Consider the following 23917-nt stretch of genomic DNA (forward strand, 5'->3'; position numbering starts at 1 on the left):
CACTAGGTATCTTTCTCAAGCGTTACCCCCACTTCCCTGCTGGGTCACTGGCTTGCCACTCACCGATACTCTTCAAGCTTCGACCCTGCTGACACGCTAGGTCCCTGGCTTGGCACTCCACAAGCGTCACTTCTGCTGTCATGTTCAGGGCCGTCTTTAATATGGTTTGGGCCCTGGGCAAACATTTTTTTGGGCCCCCCTCCAGCTTATTTTGGGCCTGGCTGGTTCACATGTATGTGTTTTGGCGGCACTCATTTGTGCAGGCACAGCAGTCCATTGATTTGAATGGGCTGCCATGCCTTTGTTTCCTGCAGAAAAAAGGTGCATTCAGCATTTTAAAAATACAGTTGCCTTGAAATCCATTCTGCTTTTGCACCATGCTACTTACCTGCAGTTCTTGCACACACAAAAGCACTGTGTTTTTAAAAGCGTGACCTAAACGTCAAAAAATGCAGCAAGTTTTACAGTGCGGGAACTGCAGATAAGTCACAGCAGACAGCAGAATGGACAGACAGTGCTGTATTTCAGTGCTTGATGGGCATGTGTGCGCCGTGTGCGCAGCCTATTACATGAGGCATGCACTTTTCTTTGCAGGAAACGTGTGAACCAGCCAGGCCCAAAATAAGCCCATCAAGCAGTTAATTACAGACAGTAATGCCATGTGCTCTGAGGCCTTACTCAGCCTGGACTGCAGGTCTGGTCTGTGATTTAAAGAGTTCCTCTATTTTACACATGGCATGGCATGGGGTCCCATGGTGCTAAAGCAGAATGGACAGACGGTGCTGTGACCCCATGCCATGCCATGTGTAAAATAGAGGAACTTTTTAAAACACTGACCAGACCTGCAGTGAATTATCAAATATTATAAAGACTTTGGGCACACTCTACAGAAAACTTCTATTTACAATATAGATTAGCAAACAGTGACATACCTTGAGGAGCAGGACATGAAGAAGTCAGCCTCGGGAAGAGCAAACTGGGAAAGTTATAAAATTACATTCCAATTCACTTTTATATACAAGCAGCACCCAGTGGCAGGAAGGGAGAAGTGCACGTCTAAAGGGAAGCCAGGGGTGCTGTACATTTAAAAACACTGGGAAGGAAAGCAGATGTGGCACTGGCTGCGTACCGCTTATGATTTTCAGCCTGATTTGTGAGCAGCACAGGGGCTTAACGGGTGGCTCTGCTTTAAAGACGGCCCTGGTCATGTTGGGTCCCTGACTTGCCACGTCCTGAAGTTTTCCCACTTCTTCACCATCCCTGGCTGGCAAGAAGTCTGATCTAGTACTGGCCTCAGCTTACTCACTGATCTCCGATATCAAGGGGGATGGTCCCTTAGCGGCGACAGCAACCCCTCTACCCCCAACCACTACTGGTTCCCCTGGCCAGGCAGAAATGTTACTTCTGGTTGAACTACAAGCCCGCAGTCCCAACCATACGCTGCTTTCCTGCCTCTGGATAGGCCCTCAGACAGCCTAGCAGCCAGATGTCCCGGGATAGGCCTTAGGTTTTTGGCCTAGCAGCCCAGGTAATACAGCACACATCCACCCAGACAGCCATCCAGGTGGCACAGCACCCCGATCACCTGACTCCACCCAAATAAATAGGTTTTCCCTGCAGGCCAAGGGACCCAAGAAAATATCTGCCTATTGGCGCAGAAACCCCTATTCATTCCTAATCTGTCCTTGCAATGCCCTTATTTATTTGTCACCAGACACCCGGCCATCTAGTGATAGAAGAGAGAAGTGCAGCAATTCCAGAATTAGGGCGAAATCAATTGACCTCCTTACAATTGGCCAAGGCAACTATCACTTGGCAAATAAATTTAATAGCAAACCTGCCTAAACATCAGGGTGCTACACATATAATCCAGATTTCACAATACATCTAATAGCATAAATAATGAGTTAACACCCTAAAACGCCCAAAATACGCCTAATAATTATGGAAATAAATATCACTGCTTAAGATAAAATTAAAGACAGAAACTTTGGTGCACCTTAACTCCTTCCGGCACCATCATTTTCACACCTTCCATCCTACTCTTGGACAATCAACATTTACACAGTCCATGGTAATTGGATTAATGACGCCTTTCTCAACCTTTTTAATCGGTTTCCGACCGGCTCATGTGTATTTACGGGGGCAGAATGGCTTCCATGCACAAAACCCCCGGGTACGGGGTTCTTTTGAGAGCCACAAGAAGCCGCGCTGCGGGAGGGACATAGCCGGCGGTCGCAATCACGTGCGTGAGCGCCAGCACGGGATTTGTGTGTGTAAACACACAAATCCCTATGCTGTCAGAGGAGAGAAGACATGTTGTTTGTTCCTAGTAAACAGGAACAGTGATATGTCTCCTCTCCTACTTAGTCCAATGCCTATACAGTTAGAACACACTGAGGGAACACACATTTAACCTCTTGATCGCCCCCTAGTGTTAACCCCTTCCCTACCAGTGTCATTTACACGGTAATCAGTGCATTTTTATAGCACCGATCACTGTATAAATGTCAATGGTCCCAAATGTGTCAAAATTTCTTTAATTGTTTTATTTTCTACAATAATTTTTTTATTTTTCTTTATTTCATTTTTTTTTCAGCCCTGTTGGGGGGCTTTGGTGAGATATCAGGGGTCTTAACAGACCTCTGACATCTCCCCTTTGAGACATAGAAAGGGACTAAGGACACAGATTCCCCAGTCCCTTTCTCAGCAGCCTTATCTGCGCTGAAAATGAATGGAGTGAAGACAGCGTCTTCTCTTCATTCATAAACTAAGACATTGTAATCACAGTTTACGATGTTTCAGTTATGTGAATGGACCGAGTCAGTGATCACTGACTCTGTCCATTCGGAGCAGTAAGGAGTCGGATTTACTGGCTCCTACCCCGCTCTCCATCCTGACAGTTCCAGGGGGTGGAGGAGGAGCACGGAAGGGGAGAAAAACACGACGGATACACGGAGGAATACACGCCGGAATACACTATACAGCGGTGATTGGTGCCTGTAACTTCCCCACGCACTGATCACCCCTGACAGTACAAGTATCGGGTGAAGCATCGGGAGCATTTGCCCGAGTACAAGTACTCGGGCAAATGCTTGGTATCGGTCCTGATACCGATACTAGTATCGGTATCGGGACAACCCTAGTAGAGACTCTAGAGCAGTGGTTCTCAACCTGGGGGTCGGGACCCCCTCGGGGGTCGAATGACAATTTGCCAGGGGTCACCAAATCCTGGGCTGTTCCTGAAGCTCGCACTGCTCTCCCAGCCTTTTCGTGGCCGCCCAGCTGGGCTGTTGCTGGAGCCTGTGGCCGCCCAGCTAGGCTGTTCCTGGAGTCCACGGCTGCCCACTCAGCCTCTTCGCAGCCACCCATTCAGTTCACAGCATGGCTAGGGGGCAGTGACTAGAGGTCAGCTGACTGGTGAGGAATGTAAAGCTGGAGGGGCTGAAGGAGACCCTATCTTCTGATTTCGGCATAGGTGTCACTGCTGCGAGACACCACAAAGTTGGAGACACCGTGAAGCCGGAGACACAGTGAGTAACACTACCTGTGATTATAGTTGCCATTAAAAGTCCCCACTACAGTTCTCAGATCAGCATATGACCTTGATCAAGAGCACCTAAGTGCTGATCAGAACTCCCCCCCAGCACTGCCACTCACCCCACCCCCTACCAGTACTACCACTCATCCCATACATGGAAGGGAGAGGAAAAGAGGGGGAGGAATAAAGAAAAGGGGAGAGAAAGAATAAGAGAAAGAACAAGAAAGATGGCTAGAGAGAGGGATGGGGAAAAAAATTTACCTTAAGGGGTTTTAATACTGTATGAGTGGAAGGGACTCAAGGAGCATTAAATGTCCATGGGTTAGGGGCGCAAATTACTTGTCTTGCCTTGGGTGCTGACAACCCACGCTACGAAAAACATTTTAATGTTAGGGGTCCCTACAACTTGGGAAATTTTATCATGGGGTCACGGCACTAGAAGATTGAGAACCACTGCTCTAGAGAATAAAATGGTGGTTGTTGCAATATTTCATGTCACACTATATTTGCGCAACGGTCTTGCAAATGCAATTTTTTTGGGAAAAAATTACTTTAATGAATTAAAAAAGAAAACTAACCAGTAGCCCAAATTTGTTTTGTATAATGTGAAAGATTTTACTCCGCGAGAATCGTGATCTTTATTCTAAGCAAAAAAATTGTGATTCTCATTTTTGCCAAAATCGCGCAGCTCTAATATATACAGCATATAAATATAAATATATATACCCTGTTTCTCCGAAAATAAGCCCTACCCCGAAAATAAGACCTAGCGTGAGTTTCTGGGATGTCTGCAATATAAGCCCTACTCCAAAAATAAGCCCTAGTTAAAGTCCTTGTAAAAACATGTAATCCGTTCTGTAAAAAGATTATATAATGTGCAGTGTGTAACTTTTTTTGTGGAAAATACCTTATTTACAGCACTGCTGGGCGCTCACGTGACCCGCCGGAGCTCTTCTCCTCTCCTCCTGGCTGATGTCAGCTGTTTTTTTTTTCAATAAAACTTTATTAAGCCCCTACCCACTGCAGTACTCAGAGTGGGGCTGATGTCATTGGGGATTTTGGCCCCTCCCTCTGCAGTATTTGGAGTAGGAAAGAAGAACTCCAGCGGCACTGTAAGTAAGGTATTTTCCACAATAATGTTACACAAGGAGACACACTGCACATGATATTATCTTTTTACAGAACGGATTACATCCTTTTATAAGGTCTTTAAACAAAGGTTTTTTTGGGGATTACAGAATTTCACAATGCTGACTCCAGAGCTGACAGGGGGAGAAACTTTTTGTACATACCATAAATAAATAAGACATCCCCTGAAAATAAGCCCTAGTGTGTTTTTTGTAGCCAGAATTAATATAAGACCCGGTCTTATTTTTGCTGCCAGGCTGCTGCTGATGGCAATAAATTACGGATTTAGTCTTTGTGGTATATTAGCTGTGCAGGTAGCTCATGGCTAGCTGTCCACAGAAAACAATATGAGGTGGATTTACCACAACTGCTCTGCCATCTGCCATGTACCTTCCAGCAAAGGAAACCGTTATGGTTTTCTTGACAGGAAGAATCTGCAACGTGGAGACAGATACAAACCACCAATCTACCACAGACTGTCACATCAGTACTATCTGTCGTCATTCCCTTGTGCACAGTGGGGTAAAAAAGCATAAAATTAGGTTCTTGCAAACTAAAAATAAAATGTTCTCAGCTAAAAAAATCTCTCCTTTTTGATTTGTTGGTTTGCAGGAGGATTGGCAACTTACACACCTAACCTGAGTTCGAATGGATATTTAAGCCGGCCAACACATGGGTTGAATTCCGAATGAATTTTTTACGAAAATAGTAACTAAGAATTTTCTTTCGAATTTTGCACCATTGGTGGGCTTGCAGCAATGGCCGATTTTCGTGCAGTCATCAAATTTGAGTGATCGGCATGTGGAAATTTTTGGGAAAAACGAACAAATTTCTAATCAATGATGGGATAATCGTGCGAGAAATATACCGTATTTATCGGTGCATAACACGCACTTTTCCCCCCTGAAAATAGGGGGGAAATCACGTCATGTCCTGTTACTCGGCTCTGACATCACACATGTCCCGCCTTCGCCACCGGCATTGGACCAGTGTTCTGTCAATCACAATAGCTGGTCCAATTACGATGACGGAGGCGGGACTGTGTATGTGACTGCCGAGTACTGTAAACAGAGGATGACAGCTCGGTGATTTCGGCGGCGCTTGCCCCCCTCCTGATTTCCTGCACTGCATGAGAGATGGTAAGGCTGCAGATAGGCATTAGGCTGCATTGAAAAGGGGCAGATCAGGCTGCAGATGGGCACAGAGGCTGCATTAAAGCTGCAGATGGGCATCGGGCTGCATTGGATGGGCGCAGATCAGGCTGCAGATGGGCACAGAGGCTGCAGATGGGCATCAGGCTGCATTGGATGGGCGCAGATCAGGCTGCAGATGGGCACAGAGGCTGCATTGAGGATGCAGATGGGCATCAGGCTGCATTGAGACTGCAGATGGACACTAACTATTATTTTTCTTCAAAGTGGTGTATTTGAAAAAAAAAAAATTTTCCTGAAACGTTACTCTTAAATTGGGGTGCGTGTTATACGCCGGCGCGTGTTATACGCCGATAAATACGGTAATCAAAAAAGAAGTGTGCATGAGCTGAAGAAAAAAAAAAAAAAGATTCCCAGCCACAAATTTTCTTTTCTGTAGGAACATAGGGGCATATCTTCAAAGAAATTACGCCGTATCTGTTGATACGCCGCGCAATTTCAAATTTTGCGCGTCGTATTCTTTTACGTTGTTTCCGTTCGGCTTTTTCCGGCGTATAGTTAAAGCTGCTATCTGGTGGCGTACTCAATGTTAAGTATGGCCGTCGTTCCCGCGTATAATTTTGAAAATGTTACGTCGTTTGCGTAAGTCGTCCGTGAATGGGGCTGGACGCCATTTACGTTCACGACGAAAACAATGACGTCCTTGCGACGTCATTTGGAGCAATGCACCCTGGGAGTTTTGACAGACGGGGCATGCGCAGTTCGTTCGGCACGGAGACACGCTTCACTTAAATGAAACACGCCCCCTACTCGCCGCATTTGAATTCCGCGCTCTTACGCCGCAAGAAATACACTACGCCGTAACTTACGGCGCAAAATCTTTCTGGATTCAAACCAAAGCCAGGTAAGTTCCGGCGGCGTAGCGTATCTCAGATACGCTGCACCGGTGCAGATCTTTGAGGATCTGCCCCATAAGGTGAAATCCAAGGCTTGGTTGGTCGAATTTCGAAATCAATGGTGACACCATCAAATTATAAAACACATAAAAAAAAATGTTTTCAAAAGAAAATTTGTTTGGAATTCGGAATTCGACCCATGTATGGCCGGATTTATAATAGTAGATTACTGATGTGAGGCTGGATTCACACCTATGAATTTTTAGTGCCTTTTGCATTTTTCATATTTGCACTACAGTACATATAACATGGTTTCCTATGGAACACGTTCTGTAGTGCAAATCTGTAAAATGCAAAAAGCACCCAGGCCGGGTTCACACTGGTGCGACACGACACTAGCACTACTTTGGATCCGACTTTGCCCTGCGACTTGAAGCCGACATACGTTCGACTTTCAATGAACTGGGATCCTACTTGGATCCCTGCCAATACCAGGCACTGTGTTTGATATGAATCTTGAGGGGGAACTCCACGCCAAATTTTAAATAAAAAACCTGCACGGGTTTCCCCTCCAAGAGCATACCAGGCCCTTGGGTCTGGTTCGGATTTAAAGGGTAACCCCTACGCCGTAAAAACCGGAGGGCGGGTCCCCTCAAAATCCACACCAGACCCTTATCCGAGCACGCAGCCCGGCCGGTCAGGAAAGGGGGTAGGGACGAGCGAGCAGCCCCCCCTCCTGAACCGTAACAGGCCGCATGCCCTCAACATGGGGGGGGGTGAGTGCTTTGGGGCAGGGGGGCTCCCTGCTGCCCCCCCCACCCCACCCCAAAGTACCCTGTCCCCATGTTGATGAGGACAGGGCCTCTTCCCGACAACCCTGGCTGTTGGGGTTTGCGGGCGGGGGGCTTATCGGAATCTGGAAGCCCCCTTTAACAAGGGGGCCCCCAGATACCGGCCCCCCACCCTATGTGAAAAAGTATGGGGTACGTACCCCTACCCATTCACCTGGGGGAAAGTGTCAGGAAAAAATAAATTATTAGGCAGCTCCGGGGGTCTTCTTCCGACTTTGGGGGTCTCTTCCGACTTCGGGGGTCTTCTTCCGAATTCGGGGGTCTCTTCAGACTTTAGGGGTCTTCTTGCGACTCTCCACCCTCTTCTCCTCGCTCTCCGGTGCTTTCTGCCGGGCCCCTCCTTTATCGTCTTGCAGCTATTTTACTAGCGGGGGGCCTGGTCTTCTCAGCCGACTCGATGAGCTCTCCCGCTGTAATGCTGTGTGAGCGGTGCTCAACCATTTATATAGGCATGGGGCGTGGTCACCGGTTGATGTCACCCGGTGACCTCGCCTGTATGACGTCATAGTCCCCGGGGCATGATGGGACTGTGACATCATATGGGCGGGGTCACCGGGTGACATCACCCGGTGACAACGCCCCATGCCTATATAAATGGTCGCGCACCGCTCACACGGCATTACAGTGGGAGAGCTCGTCGAGTCAACATCGGGACAGGGGAAAGAGGGAAGAAAAACGGCGGATAAGACCGGGCCCCCCGCTACTAATAGTGCTGCAAGAAGATAGTGGAGGGGCCCGGCAGAAAGCACCGGAGAACGCAGAGAAGAGAGCGGAGAGTCAGAAGAAACCCCCGAAGTCGGAAGAAGACCCCCAAAGTCGGAAGAGACCCCCAAAGTCAGAAGAGACCCCCAAAGTCGGAAGAAGACCCCCGAAGATGGAAGAAGACCCCCGAAGTCGGAAGAGACCCCCAAAGTCGAAAGAAGACCCCCGGAGCTGCCTAATAAATTACTTTAAAAACCTGTGTAGTGTTTTTTTTGTTTCTTGACACTTTTCCCCCAGGTAAATGGGTAGGGGTACGATGTACCCCATACTCATTCACATAGGGTGGGGGGCCGGTATTTGGGGGCCCCCTTGTTAAATTCTCTTGCCGAATGACGGCTACAGCGCAGACCTTAAAGCGGAGTTCCACCCACTTTTGAGAGGCGGTATTAAACGAAAGACCACCTCTCCACCCTTTTTTTTTGTATATTTAAAAAAAAAAAGTTCTATAGTACCTTTTTTGGAAGTACTGAATGTACTTCCAATCCAGTCAGGCCGTGGTTGAGGACGTCACTTCCTCTTCTGCGGCAAGCCCCCTGTTGTCTTCTGGGACCTGTGTGTCACAGAAGACAAGCAGGCCATTAACAGAGCGCTGTGCGACTAGCTCATGCGCAGTTAGAAACCAAGAGTGAGGCCACAAGGCTCCACTGCTGATTTCCTTTAGTTCAGGGATCCTCAAACTATGGCCCTCCAGCTGTTGTAGAACTACACATCCCATGAGGCATTGTAACACACTGACATTCACAGACATGACTAGGCATGATGGGAATTGTAGTACCTGAACAACTGGAGGGCAGTAGTTTGAAGACCCATGCAGTTGGAGTGGTGGCGCTGGCACAAAATCCGATGGACGGATCGGCCTCAGGGGGCCGACATTTTCGGCTCCCTGGACAGGTAAGTGTCCTTATTATAAGTCAGCTGTTTGTCCCTCCCGTCCATGAGCTGCCTGAGCACCCCCCTGTGGGAAGCATGCGGCGCGCTCTGTGATCACTGAGTCTATGAGACTCGGCTGATCACAGATCACGAACCCTTACCACGTGATCAGCTGTCCAGCCAATGACAGCTGATCAAGTGATGTAAACAAAAGATCGGTAATCTGCTTTTTTTCCTGCTCATGCTGACAGTGTGAGCAGAAAAAAAAAAAACACCGCAGATTACCAGCTTTTGTCAGAGGGACAGTGGTCGCGAAGAGGGTGAGACATCACTCAAGTATCTGTGCCCTGCCACCTCATCATTGCCCACCAGTGCCGCCTTATCAGCGCACATCGGCGGAGGAGAAAAATTACCTGCTTGCAAAATTTTATAACAAATTATTAAACGGTTTTGTTTTTTTTTCTTATGCCTTTTCTCACTTTTTTTTCAAAATGTTCAGTGCTTCTTTGATTTTTTACCATAAAAAAAAATAAAAACCCCAGCAGCGATTAAATACCAACAAAAGAACGCTCTATGGGGCAGATTCTTGTAGATCGCCGCATCTCTGCGGCGGCGTAACGTATCTCATTTACATTACGCCGCCGCAAGTTTTACAGGCAAGTGCTTGCTCCACAAAGCACTTGCCTGTAAAGTTGCGGCGGTGTAGCGTAAATCCCCCGGCGCAAGCCCGCCCAATTCAAATTAGGCGGGTAGGGGGCGTATAGCATTTAAATTAGGCGCGTTCCCGCGCCGAAGCTAATGCACATGCACCGTCCGAAGAATATCCCAGGGCGCATTGCGCTAAATGACGTCGCAAGGACGTCATTGGTTTCGACGTGAACGTAAATGGCGTCCAGCCCCATTCACGGACGACTTACGCAAACAACGTAAATTTTTTAATTTTGACGCGGGAACGACGGCCATACTTAACATTGGTTGCCCCTCGTATAGCAGGGGCAACCTTACGCCGCGCAAACCTTACATAAACGTTGTAACTTCACTGCGTCGACCGCGCGTACGTTTGGGAATTTGCGTATCTAGCTAATTTGCATACTCGACGGGGAAAACGATGGAGGCGACACCTAGCGGCGAAAAAAATAAATTCATTTTAGATCTGACAGCGTAAGAGCCTTACGCCTGTCGGATCTAATGGATATCTATGCGTAACTGATTCTAAGAATCAGTCGCATAGATACGACGACCCAGATCAGGACTTACGACGGCGTACATGGCGTTGCGCCGTCGTAAGCCCTTTGTGAATCTGGGCCTATATCTGGAAAAGGAAATGATAAAAATTGTATTTGTGTAGATTGGCGCATGATCGCGCAATTGTCATTAAAAAAGTGAGAGCGCTGAAAGCTGGTCTGGGCAGGAAGGGGGTGAAGTGCCCAGCGGGCAAGTGGTTAAAATCGCCCCAGAAACATTTAGAGGCCCCTCCCCCCACCTAAATACACGTGTCGGGGGCGCCTACACACGAGACCATCAATTGCGCTACATCTTGCAGAATCCCAAGCTGGCTGGGGTGAGAGCAATCATTCTAGGCCCATTTTTCATTCATTTAGAGTTATAAAGGCAAAAAACTATGTTTATTTTTATTGATAGTAATTATAATAATAATAATAAAAAAAAGATTTGTGTTAAAACTTATAGGATAAAGAATTTGAAAGCCTGAAGCAGCCCCCGTTGCTCATGGCAACAAACACTGTTCTTTCTTTAGACTCATGAATGTAGAAGGACTACAGACTTCAAGCAGACTACGTGGACAGTGTGAACTACAACTCCCAGAACCCCCTGCTTCTCACGCCTGCGCACTGCTATCCGCTGTTCTCGCCCAGTCACATAGTGACAGGAATCCAGTACAGGCCTATCAACAACTCTGCAGGGTGGCAACCGTTGCTATACAGACACTCAGGACCGGGCCCATGCTACATCCATGCAATCATTTGCGTCCTATAGCGAACTGACAGGCGCTAAGCCAATCATAGCACGCCTAGCCTAAAATCACCACGCCCACTAAGTGACGTTTGCGTCTCCTAATCAACGCCCCGAGAGCTTTGACTGACGCGGGCCTCAGCCAATCGGGCGCCTGAATCGCTTTGCATTGCGTTGACGACAAGGAAGAGGGGGGAGGGACGTTAGCAACAGTTGCCCGGGTGAGGGACGGAGCGGCCATAGCCACGGTAGTCGTGGCGACAAGAACCCCGGCAACAGGAATCAACAACAACAACCCCCGGCGCCACCGGGCCCGGTCCCCCGCCGCACCGGGCGGCATTTTTTCTCGCCGGCAGGGCGGTGCCAGTGTTTCCCCACCTCGGGCACACGCAGCTGTCCAGCCTCGGAGTGAAGCCCCAACATCACGCTGACTGAGCGGACACGGCGCCGCCGCCACGGGGGAAAGCGCTGCTTAGGTAAGGGCTCCGAACCGCGCCGACTACACGGAGGGAAAGCGGGCGGCATTCGGTCGTTATGACGACGTCAAAACGGTGCTGTCACCCCCTCCCCTTTTTTAAAATGGCGGCGCCTGCTACGAGCGGGAGAGGCGCAGGGCCGCGCGTCGCCATGGAAACCTGAGAAGAGGTGGGCGTGGCCCTGCTTGCTGCGCTCGTTGATTGGCCGAGGCCTTCATGACAGGCGGGTCTTAACAAGCAGGAGCCGAAACCATCACAGTGTGGAGTGTGACTGTATAGGAAGTGACTTATAGCTGGAACTCATGACTGGTCTGGAGTTATGTAAGGAACGTGCAGCGACAGCCAATGACAGGAGACATCAGTACACGCCCTTGGAGTATAGACACGTGACTGAAACCTTACTAAGTATAGACAGGACTGTGCCGAGGGGGCGGGGTCAGAGGCCACGTGATAAACACACACACAACTTCCCAGCCTGACCATCTATTCCCAGAGATCAGGGCAAAGGTTACAAATAGAACTCATTGGGGCTCATTGATTGGCTGCTTCCCTTCATTACCTTCTATTTGCTGATCTTTACAATAAAAGATCCCTTTCAATCCATAAAGCATTTAATGCATCAACGTTATTAGTTTTGTCTTTAGGGGTATTGAGCTTTACAACTTGTTCTTTAACCACTTGTCCACCGGGCCTATTTTGGCACTTCTCTCCTTCATGTAAAAATCAACATTTTTTTTTGCTAGAAAATTAATCGGAACCCCCAAACATTATGGGCCAGATCCACATACAGCGGCGCATCTCTCCGCCGGGCGCAGCGTATCTAAGATACACTACGCCGCCGTTTCAAAAAAATCAGTTACATTCCTGGAATGCCGAGATTGCTAACGGTCACATTTGTTTGTTATCTCAATTAATTATCAAATGGCTGGTGTCATGAGTGATCACATGTGCAGCACCATGGTGGTTGCAGATCAAACAGAAGCAGCTTCCTCAGCTGTAAAGCATAGGAGGGTTTAAAGCGGAGCTCCACCCTAAAGTGGAACTTTCGCTTATCGGAAACCCTCCCCTTCCGGTGTCATATTTGGCACCTTTAAGGGGGAAGGGGGGTGCAGATACCTGTCTGAGACAGGTATTTGCACCCACTTCCGGGGGTCCACTCTGCGGGTAGTGCGTCACTCCCCCCCCCCAGCACACGGCTCCCAGAACACAGCGGGGACCAGTGAGCACGCCGCAGCGTGACTTGCGCATGCGCCGTAGGGAACCAGGCAGTGAAGCCGCAATGCTTCACTTCCTGGTTCCCACACTGAGGATGGCGGGGGGGGGGGGCAGCAGGGTGACGAGCGATCTCTCGTCTTCTGCTGCCGACGTCGCTGGACTCCAGGACAGGTAAGTGTCCTAATATTAAAAGTCAGCAGCTGCAGTATTTGTAGCTGCTGGCTTTTAATATTTTTTGTACGGCGGAGCTCCGCTTTAAGGCTATCAGCAGATCGGCCATTACAAATTCAGCAGTGCCTAAAAATGAAGAGCAACTGAGCATGTGCAGAGCAGGGTGAGATCGTGTATTACTGGATTGTAAACAGTATAGACACTTATATGTAATGTTTTATATAGCGATACCTGCAAGAGGGGCCGGCCTGAAGTCATCTAGCAGGACTTCATTAGTTCCACTTTAACCACCTCAATACCAGGCACTTTCACCCCCTTCCTGCCCAAGCCATTTTTCAGCTTTCAGCGCTGTCACGATTTGAATGACAATTGCGCGGTTATGCTACACTTTACCCAAATGAAATTTTAATCATTTTTTTCCCCACAAATAGAGCTTTCTATTGGTGGTATTTGATCACCTCTGCGGTAATTTTTTTCGCTATAAACAAAAGAAGAGCGACAATTTAAAAATAATATAATAAATATCCCCAAAAATATATAAAAATAAATAAATAATTTCTTCAGTTTTGGCTGATATGTATTCTTCTACATATTTTTGGTAAAAAATTTGCAATAAGCGTATATTGATTGGTTTGCGCAAAAGTTATAGCGGCTACAAAATAGGGGATAGATTAATAGCATTTTTTTTTTTACTAGTAATGGCGTATGGGGTATCCTATGTCTCTGTGCGCCCCCACCTCCCCCGCCGCGTAATCGCGCTGGCCGGTAATTGAGGCCACGGCTTTGCGGCCTTCTGCAGGCCTATGCTTCCTTCCCCAGGCGACAGGTCGCAAATTCTAGTCACAATTGCGTCCTGGCGCCCGGATTTTGTCGAACCCTGATATACTGAGATTGAATTACACACATGGTGGACTTTTTTTTTATTAATTAGGGGACTTCTGAAGGCAATTGGTTCCACTAGATTTTAGTTAGGGGTATCAAAGTAAAGGGGGCTGAATACAAATGCACGCCACACTTTTTATATCATAGGCCCGGATTCTCAAAGCACTTACGCCGACCTATCTCGAGATACGCCGCGTAAGTGCACAGATGCGCCGTCGTATCTATGCGCCTGACTTTGAAAGCGAGATACGCCTGAAATTATGCTTCATCCAACCGACGTAAGTTTCCTACGCCGTCGTATCGTGGGCGCATATTTACGCTGGCCGCAAGGGGCGCACACATTGATTTACGCTTCGAATATGCAAATGACTGAGATACGCCGATTCACGAACGTACTTGCGCCCGTCGCAGTAATATACGCGTTTTACGTGAGTTGTACGTCCAGCGTAAAGTTATGCCTCATAAAGCAGGTGTAAGTCAGCAGCATCAATGCACCAGGGAACACAGCCGTCGTATTTTACGTAGTACGTGAATAGGGCTGAGTGTAGGTTACGTTCACGTCGTAGGCAGTGATTCGACGTATCTTAGGCGTTTGTTCCGACGTGATTCTGAGCATGCGCATTGGAGAGCGTCCACGGGACGGCGCATGCGCCGTTCGTTCGGCACATCATTTGCATGGGGTCACGGTTCATTTAAATGGATCACGCCCACTTCCACCTACTATGAATTAGGCCGGCTTAAGCCTACGAATTTACGTTACGCCGGCGCAACGTTGGGAGAATTTCCTTTGTGAATACTGTGCTCGCCGCTCTGCGCAGCGTCGGCGTAGCGTATATTCGATACGCTACGCCCGCATAAAGATGCGCAGAGGTATGTGAATCTGACCCATTATTTGTGAAAAAATAAAAATTGAAAACCATTTATCATTTTCCTTCCACTTCACAATTATGTGCCACTTTGTGTTGGTCTATTACATAAAATCCCAATAAAATACATTTACGTTTTTGGTTGTGACATGACAAAAATTGGAAAATTTCAAGGGGTATGAATACTTTTTTAACCACTTCCATACCAGGCACTTGCGCACCTTCCCGCCCAAGCCAATTTTTAGCTTTCAGCACTGTCGCACTTTGAATGGCAATTGCGCGGTCGTGCGACGTGGCTCCCAAACAAAATTGGCGTCCTTTTTTCCCCACAAATAGAGCTTTCTTTTGGTGGTATTTGATCACCTCTGCGATTGATTTTTTTTTTTTTTTTTTGCGCAGCAACTAAAAAAAGACTGAAAATTTTGAAAAAAATTACGTTTTTATTTTTTTCTGTAAATTTTTTTGAAAATAAGTACGTTTTCTCTTTCAATTACGGGCACTGATATGGCGGCACTGATGGGCACCGATGAGATGGCACTGATGGACATCGATGAGGTAGTACTGACGGGCACAGATGAGGTGGCACTGATTGGCGGTGCTGGTATTCGGCACTGATGGGCACACATAGGCGGCACTGATGGGCACACATAGGCGGCACTGATGGGCACACATAGGCGGCACTGATGGGCACTCATTGGCGGCACTGGGCACTCATAGGCGGCACTGGGCACTCATAGGCGGCACAGATGGGCACTCATGGGTGGCACTGATGGATACTTTTGGGTGCCACAGATGGGCACTGTGGGGTGGCACTGATGGACACTGTGGGGTGGCACTGATGGACACTGTGGGGTGGCACTGATGGACACTTGGGGTGGCACTGATGGACATTGTGGGGCAGCACTGATCTACCCATGTTGCCAGTCAGTGCCCATTTGTGGGCACTGATTGGCATCTTTTTATTTTTTTTAAAAAGCTTTTTTTTTTTTTTTTTTAAGACTTTTTATTTTTTTTCAATGCTTTTTTTTTTGTTTTGCCCACCCTGGTGGTCCAGGGTGGGCTTCCCTGGTGGTCCAGTGTGGCGATCCGAGGGGGGGCTGCGCTGATAAACAATCAGCGCTAACCCCCACCCTGTCAGGAGAGCCGCCGATCGGCTCTCCTATACTCGCGTCTATCAGACGCGAGTGAGGAAGAGCCATCAACGGCTCTTCCTGTTTACATCGTGATCAGCCGTGGTTGGACACGGCTGATCACGTGGTAAAGAGTCTCAGCCGGAGGCTCTTTACCGAGATCGGAGATGCAGGGTGTCAGACTGACACCCCGCATCACCGATCGCCGCGATGCGCACCCCCACAGGCGCGCGCGGCATGAAATCCTGCAGGACGTCCATGGACGTCCTGTCAGGATTTCAGAACCACTTCCCGGACGTAAATCGGCCATAGGCCGGGCGGGAAGTGGTTAAGGCACTGTAAATCATTATAATATGTTCTGTGCAGCACACCTGTAATGTCTCTTGATCTCCTCAGTCTCCCGTAGGGTTGCAGACCTGTTCACCAACCAGGATGGCGACTCAGACCTACGTGGCAGAACTCCAGACGACTTCACCTGCTTCTGGCCAGGCTACACCTCAACAGTATGTGGCAGAACTTCAAGTGGCTCCACCCACACCTACCAACCAGACAACGGGACCGCAGACGCCAGCCCCCCAGCAGTACATTGTGGTCACTGTATCTGGTGAGTGATGGCTCTGTATTAATTGAAGGGATGGATTGAAAAATCCCAACGTTTGTTACCTTCCCGTGACCAATGTACAGTGGATTACTTACTACCATTAGGATGTAAGAGGTCAGGGATGAAAACTTCCTAAAACCAAGACTGCCATTGTTGGCCTTTTCTGATAAGGCTGTTTGTCTGGTTGACACGTTGACCCTCTAAGTATATACAGTGCATCCGGGAAGTATTCACAGCGCTTCACTTTTTCTACATTTTGTTACGTTTCAGCTTTATTACAAAACATATTAACCACTTAAGCCCCGGACCATATAGCTGGTCAAAGACCAGAGCACTTTTTGCGATTCGGGACTGCGTCGCTTTAACTGACAATTGCGCAGTCGTGCGACGTGGCTCCCAAACAAAATTGGCGTCCTTTCTTCCCCACAAATAGAGCTTTCTTTTGGTGGTATTTGATCACCTCTGCGGTTTTTAGTTTTTGCGCTATTAACAAAAATAGAGCGACAATTTTGAAAAAAATTAATATTTTTAACTTTTTGCTATAATAAATATCCCCTAAAAATATATAAAAAAACTATTTTTTTTCCTCAGTTTAGGCCGATACGTATTCTTCTACATACTTTTCGTAAAAAAAAATCGCAATAAGCGTTTGTTGATTGGTTTGCGCAAAAGTTATAGGGCAGGGGGTAGATTCAGATAGATTAGCGGATCTTTAGATCCGCGTAATCTATCTGATTTCCGATCCGCCGGCGCAAATTTGAGAGGCTAGTGCAGTATTTAGAAAGCACTTACCTCGAAACTTGCGCCGGCGGATCGTAACACCCCCGGCGGAATTCAAATTCCGCGGCTAGGGGGAGTGTATTATTTAAATCAGGCGCGTCCCCGCGCCGATCGTACTCGCCGGCCGCGATTTTTCCCAGTGCGCATGCTCCAAATGACGTCGCTAGGACGTCATTGGTTTCGACTTTAACGTAAATTACATCCGGCCGTATTCGCGAACGACTTACGCAATCGACGTAAAAAATTAAAAACTCGGCGCGGGAACGACGGCCATACTTAACATGTGATACGCCGCACTTACCCCTGCTATAGCAGGGGTAACTTTCCACCGGAAAAAGCAGAACGCAAACAACGTAAAAAAAAAAGCGACGGGCGTTCGTTTCTGAATCGGCGGATCTCCTCATTTGCATATTCGTTGCGTATACAAATGGAAACGCTACCTAGCGGCCAGCGGAAGATTGCAGCCTAAGATCCGACGGTGTAAGTCAATTACACCTGTCGGATCTAAGGGAGATCTATGCGTAACTGATTCTTATGAATCAGTCGCATAGATCCGACCGTCGGATCTCAGAGATACGACGGCGTATCAGGAGATACGCCGTCGTATCTCTTTGTTAATCTCCCCCCCTGGATTCACAAAGAGTTACGCCGACGTAACTCGGAATCTAAGCCCGTCGTAAGTTTAAGTGTATGCTCAAACTGAGATACACTTAAACCTAGGCAGGCCGTCGTATCTTAGGGTGCAATTTTTCCGCTGGCCGCTAGGTGGCGCTTCCGTTGATTTTGGCGTAGAATATGTAAATGACTAGATACGCCGATTCACGAACGTACGCTTGCCCGTCGCAGTAAAGATACGCCGTTTCCGTAAGAGGTACGCTGCGTAAAGATAAAGCTGCCCCCTAGGTGGCGTAGCCAATGTTAAGTATGGCCGTCGTTCCCGAAAATTTTACGTCGTTTGCGTAAGTCGTCCGTGAATGGGGCTGGACGTAATTTACGTTCACGTCGAAACCAATACGTCCTTGCGGCGTACTTTGGAGCAATGCACACTGGGATATGTACACGGACGGCGCATGCGCCGTTCGTAAAAAACGTCAATCACGTCGGGTTACCAATCGTTTACATAAAACACGCCCCCTCATTTGAATTGGGGGCGCTTACGCCGGCCCCATTTATGCTACGCCGCCGTAACTTAGGAGGCAAGTGCTTTGTGAATACAGCACTTGCCTCTCTGACTTACGGCGGATGCGCCGATCTACGTGAATCCAGCCCACAGCGTTTACAAAATAGGGGGTATTTTTATGGCATTTTTATTTATTTTATTTTTTTTTACTAGTAATGGCGGCGATTAGCGATTTTTTTTTTTTTTTTTTCCCGGTACTGCGACATTATGGCGGACACTTTTGACACATTTTTGGTACCATTGGCATTTTTATAGCGATCAGTGCTATAAAAATGCATTGATTACTATAAAAATGCCACTGGCAGAGAAGGGGTTAACACTAGGGGGCGAGGAAGGGGTTAAGTATGTTCCCTGGGTAGGGGGGGGGGGGGTGGCCTCGATAGGGGAAATGACTGATCTTCTGTTTATACATTGTATGAACAGACGGTCAGGCATTTCTCCCCTGACAGGACTGGAAGCTGTGTGTTTACACACACAGCTCCCGGTCCCCGCTCTGTAACGAGCGATCGCGTGTGCCCGGCGGTAATAGCGACCGCCGGGCACGCGCTAGTGGCTGCGTGGAGAGCCGACATTATACTACGGGCTCTCGCGCAGAAGAGCCGACCTGCCGCCGCAGAACTGCGGCGGCTGGTCGGCATCTAGTTAAATTCATTATTTTCCTCAAAATTCTACAAACAATCCCCCATAATGACAACGTGAAAGAAGTTTTTATTTGAAATGTTTGCAAATGTATTAAAAATAAAAGACAAAACAATCACATACACATAAGTATTCACAGCCTTTGACATGACACTCAAAATTGAGCTCAAGTGCATCCTGTTTCCACCGATCATCTTTGAGATGTTTCTTCAACTTGATTGACGATCTATGTAAAGGAGGGCAGAAATGAACTCATCCTACTAAGTACTTACATGTCAATTAAGTCTAAACTATGTGAACACAAACATTTTAAGCAGCCACCAGTTTTCATGTTGACATGGTTTAGACATACCATATATACTTTTTGTGCTGAAAATGCCCCCCTCGGCTTATACTTGAGTCACCTTTTTGCACCTGATCTCCCGGACTTTGGGGACCCAGTACCGGCCGGCCGTAGGTCCCCTGGACCCCAAACTTTGCACACATATAGCTCCACTCTTCAAGTGTGCAAAGTTTGTTGTCCGGGGGACCTGCAGCCTGGGAGCACCGTTTTTTTTTTTTTTTTAAAGTCGGGCACCCCTTCCATAGACTCCCATGTTAAATGGTCATTTCTCCGGTAACTTTGGGGACCCGGTACCGGCCGGCTGTAGGTCCCCTGGACCCGAAACTTGGCACACATGTAGCCCCAGTTCTCCTCTACAAGTTCTCCTCTTGCTGTCTGGGGGACCTATGGCCGGGGAGCAACGATTTTTCAAAGCCGGGCACCCCCTCTATATACTCCCATGTTAAACGTTAGTCTGGTCATGGACACAGTGGGGCATGCACATGGGCAAAGTGAGGCATACAGATGGACACCTTAGGCTTATACTCGAGTCAATAAGTTTTTCCATAATTTTTTTGTGGCAAAATTAGGTGCCTCGGCTTATATTCGGGTCGGCTTATACTCGAGTATATACGGTAATTGACATGTAAGTACTTAGTGGGATGAGTTAATTTCTCCCCTCCTTTACACATATAGGGCCTGATTTACCAAGCCTTTACTCCATGACTCATGGAGTAAAAGCAGGAGTAGCAGCCGTTTGGCCATTTACTAAAGAAATACGCTGCTAGTGCAGTGTATTTCCCTAGTTACTAATGTGCTCCGTGCGCCCAGGAGAGGGTGCATTGTGCACCAGTACAGACCTGGCGCACGGCACATTAAACTATAAATTGCGGGGGTTTGGGCGGGAGTTTATTAAGGGGGGAGGTGGGGGGATGCAGGGGAAGTGAAGTGACATGTGTTTTGAAGTGTTTGGCGGGCCGAATTGAAAGGGAAAGTGTTTTTTGAAAACAGATCCCCGTACGCTTGCACAGTGCGCCTGAACCTCGGGAGGTTCATTTGCATACTGGGCATGCGCAGAGAGAAAAGTCAGGGATTCCCGTGCGCCCTGTCAGTACGCCGTGAAAATCTTGGTAAATACCAAGCGGCGTACCCGTGAATGCGCTGCGTGACGCGGCGCACGGGAATCTCCGAGCTGTTTTCAGCCCTGAAGGGGAACTCGGCGCCAAATTTCAAACTTGAAATCGGCGCGGGTCCCCCTTCAGGGCTACATTAGGCTCTTAGGCTTGGTCCGGAACATGAGGGGTTAAACCCGCGCCGATTCGGCGCGGGGGTCCCCCCCAGATCCAAACCAAGCCCTCATCCCAAGCATGCAGTCTGGCCCGGACAGGAATGGGGGCGGGGACGAGCGAGCGCCCCCCCCCCTCCTGAGCCGTACCAGACCGCATGCCCTCAACATGGGGGAGTGTGTGCTGTGGGGGAGGGGGGCACTGCCCCCCCACCCCACAGCACTCTTGCCCCCATGTCGATAGGGACAAGAGCCTCTTCCCGACAACCCTTGCCATTGGTTGTCGGGGTATGCGGGCGGGGCTAATCGGAATCTGCGAGCTCCCTTTAATAAGGGGGCCCCCAGATGCCGGACCCCCACCCTATGTGAATGAGTATGGGGTACATCGTACCTCTACCCATTCACATGGGGGAAATGTAAAGTAAAATAAAACACCACACACAATAAAATATTTTATTAATCAGCTCCGGAGCCCCCCCTTTCTTCTTTAGCTCTCTTAGAAGGGGGGGTTTCTTCTCTCCCGATCTTCTGCCGGGACCCTGGGCTTCGGTGATTTCTGCCGGGGGAGGGCGCCATCCCTCGGTCCTCTCCGGAGCCTTCCGCCGGATGCCCCCACCCCATTTAAGCTCTTTTTCATTAGGGAGGGGCATCCGGACTTCGGGGTCTTCTGCCGGGGGATGGCGCCTATCCCCCGGTCTTTCCGGTGCCTTCCGCCAGGGTTCCGGTCTTCCTGGTCTTCTGCCGGGGGTGCGCCAACTCCCAGGTCTTTTCTCTGCTCCCTCTTCTGCCTGGCTCCCCCGCGGAGCCAGGGCTTTCTTCCGTCTTCTTTCTTCTCTCTTCCTTCTTCTGCCTGTCTCCTCCGGGAGCACAGGGCTTGTCTGCGCTGTCCTCTCCCTTCTCTTCCATTGGATGTTGACACGACGAGGTTCCGCGCTGACATGCCGTGTCAGCGGCGGGCATGGACTTATATAGGGCAATGCCACCATGTGACCTCAACCCATGTGACATCACATTCCCTGGGCATGATGGGAATGTGATGTCACATGGGTTGAGGTCACATGGTGGCATTGCCCTATATAAGTCCATGCCCACTGCTCAGACGGCATTCCAGCGCCGGACCTCGTCGTGTCAACATCGAATGGAAGAGAAGGGAGAAGACAGCGGAGACAAGCCCTGTGCTCCGCGGAGGAGACAGGCAGAAGCGGAAGGCATCGCAGAAGCCCGGAGAGTGGCGCCCTCCGGCGGAAGACACCGTACAAGCCCGGGACCCTCCCCCAAAGGCAGGAGCCTCCCTGGTGAAGGGGGTCCCGGTGAATTACGTCGCTGAAGACGGGGGTGGGGTGCCAGTGCACCCCCCCCCGCAGAAACCGTTGTGGAAGCCCGGGACCCTCCCCCAAAGGCAGGAGCCTCCCTGGTGAAGGGGGTCCCGGTGAATTACGTCGCTGAAGACGGGGGTGGGGTGCCAGTGCACCCCCCCCCGCAGAAACCGTCGTGGAAGCCCGGGACCCTCCCCCAAAGGCAGGAGCCTCCCTGGTGAAGGGGGTCCCGGTGAATTACGTCGCTGAAGACGGGGGTGGGGTGCCAGTGCACCCCCCCCCGCAGAAACCGTCGTGGAAGCCCGGGACCCTCCCCCAAAGGCAGGAGCCTCCCTGGTGAAGGGGGTCCCGGTGAATTACGTCGCTGAAGACGGGGGTGGGGTGCCAGTGCACCCCCCCCCGCAGAAACCGTCGTGGAAGCCCGGGACCCTCCCCCAAAGGCAGGAGCCTCCCTGGTGAAGGGGGTCCCGGTGAATTACGTCGCTGAAGACGGGGGTGGGGTACCAGTGCACCCCCCCCCGCAGAAACCGTCGTGGAAGCCCGGGACCCTTCCCCAAAGGCAGGAGCCTCCCTGGTGAAGGGGGTCCCGGTGAATTACGTCGCTGAAGACGGGGGTGGGGTGCCAGTGCACCCCCCCCCCGCAGAAACCATCGTAGTAGCCCGGGACCCTCCCCCAAAGGCAGGAGCCTCACTGGTGAAGGGGGTTCCGGCAGAAGATGGCGAAGCCCGGGGCCTAATGGGGTGGTGGTGGGGGGCCCCGGCAGAAGACCCCCGGCTGACTAATAAATTAATTTATTCATGTGTGGTGTATTATTTTTTTCCATTTTTTTCCCCAGGTGAATGGGTAGGGGTACAATGTACCCCCATACTCATTCACATAGGGTGGGGGGCCGGAATCTGGGGACCCCTTTATTAAAGGGGTCTCTCAGATTCTGATAAGCCCTCCGCCCGCATACCCCGACAACCAACGGCCAGGGTTGTCGGGAAGAGGCTCTTGTCCCTATCGACATGGGGACAAGAGTGCTTTGGGTTGGGGGGGCAGTGCCCCCCTCCCCCACAGCACACACTCCCCCATGTTGAGGGCATGTGGTCTGGTATGGCTCAGGAGGGAGGGGGGCGCTCGCTCGTCCCCACCCCCATTCCTGTCTGACCAGACTGCGTGCCTGGGATAATGGCTTGGTTTGGATCTTGGGGGGGACCCCACGCTATTTTTTTTGCGCGGGTTTAACCCCTTATGTTCCAGACCAAGCCTAAGAGCCTGGTATGCACCTGGAGGGAACCCACCTTATTTTTTTTCCGGGGGTCTGGAGTTCCCCTTCATGAACAGCGATCTGTCATTTACACATGTCAGTCCCCCCCCCCTACAGTTAGAACACACCCAGGGAACATATTTAACCCCTCCCTCGCACCTAGTGTTAACCCCTTCCCTGCCAGTGGCATTTTTTGAGTAAGCAATGCATTTTTTACAGCACTGATCGCTAGAAAAATGCCAATGGTTCCAAAAAACTGTTCGATGTGTCCGCCATAATGTCGCAGTACCGATAAAAATCGCTGATCGCCCCAATAACTAGTTAAAACAACAACAAAAAAAAATTTGTAGACGCTATAACTTTTGCAAAAACCAAACACTAAACGCTATTTGCGATTTTTTGGAACCAAAAAGATGTAGAATACGTATCGGCCTAAACTGAGGGTTTTTTTAGTTTTTTGAATATATATTTTTGGGGATATTTATTATAGCAAAAAGTAAAAATAATTTTTACATATGTGGGCGGGACTTACGCAAGTCCCGCCCACATATATAAACATCGTTCAAACCACACATGTGAGGTATTGACGCGTGCGTTAGAGCGAGAGCAATACTTTTACCACTAGACCTTCTTT

General features: G+C 49.3%; 1 protein-coding gene across 1 annotated transcript in view; it reads left to right on the forward strand.

The window, feature by feature from the left end:
* The first annotated feature begins 11291 nt into the window (after positions 1-11291).
* RFX1 (regulatory factor X1) overlaps positions 11292-23917 on the forward strand; it is a 74458-nt gene continuing 61832 nt past the window's right edge. The window contains exons 1-2 of the mRNA XM_040346595.1: positions 11292-11646; positions 16307-16514. Of these exons, the coding sequence (XP_040202529.1) occupies positions 16343-16514 (172 nt within the window). The 5' untranslated portion in view covers positions 11292-11646; positions 16307-16342. The remainder of the gene's footprint in view (positions 11647-16306; positions 16515-23917) is intronic.

Source organism: Rana temporaria, chromosome 3 (genome assembly GCF_905171775.1).
Source record: "Rana temporaria chromosome 3, aRanTem1.1, whole genome shotgun sequence".
In the NCBI taxonomy this organism is placed as follows: domain Eukaryota; kingdom Metazoa; phylum Chordata; class Amphibia; order Anura; family Ranidae; genus Rana; species Rana temporaria.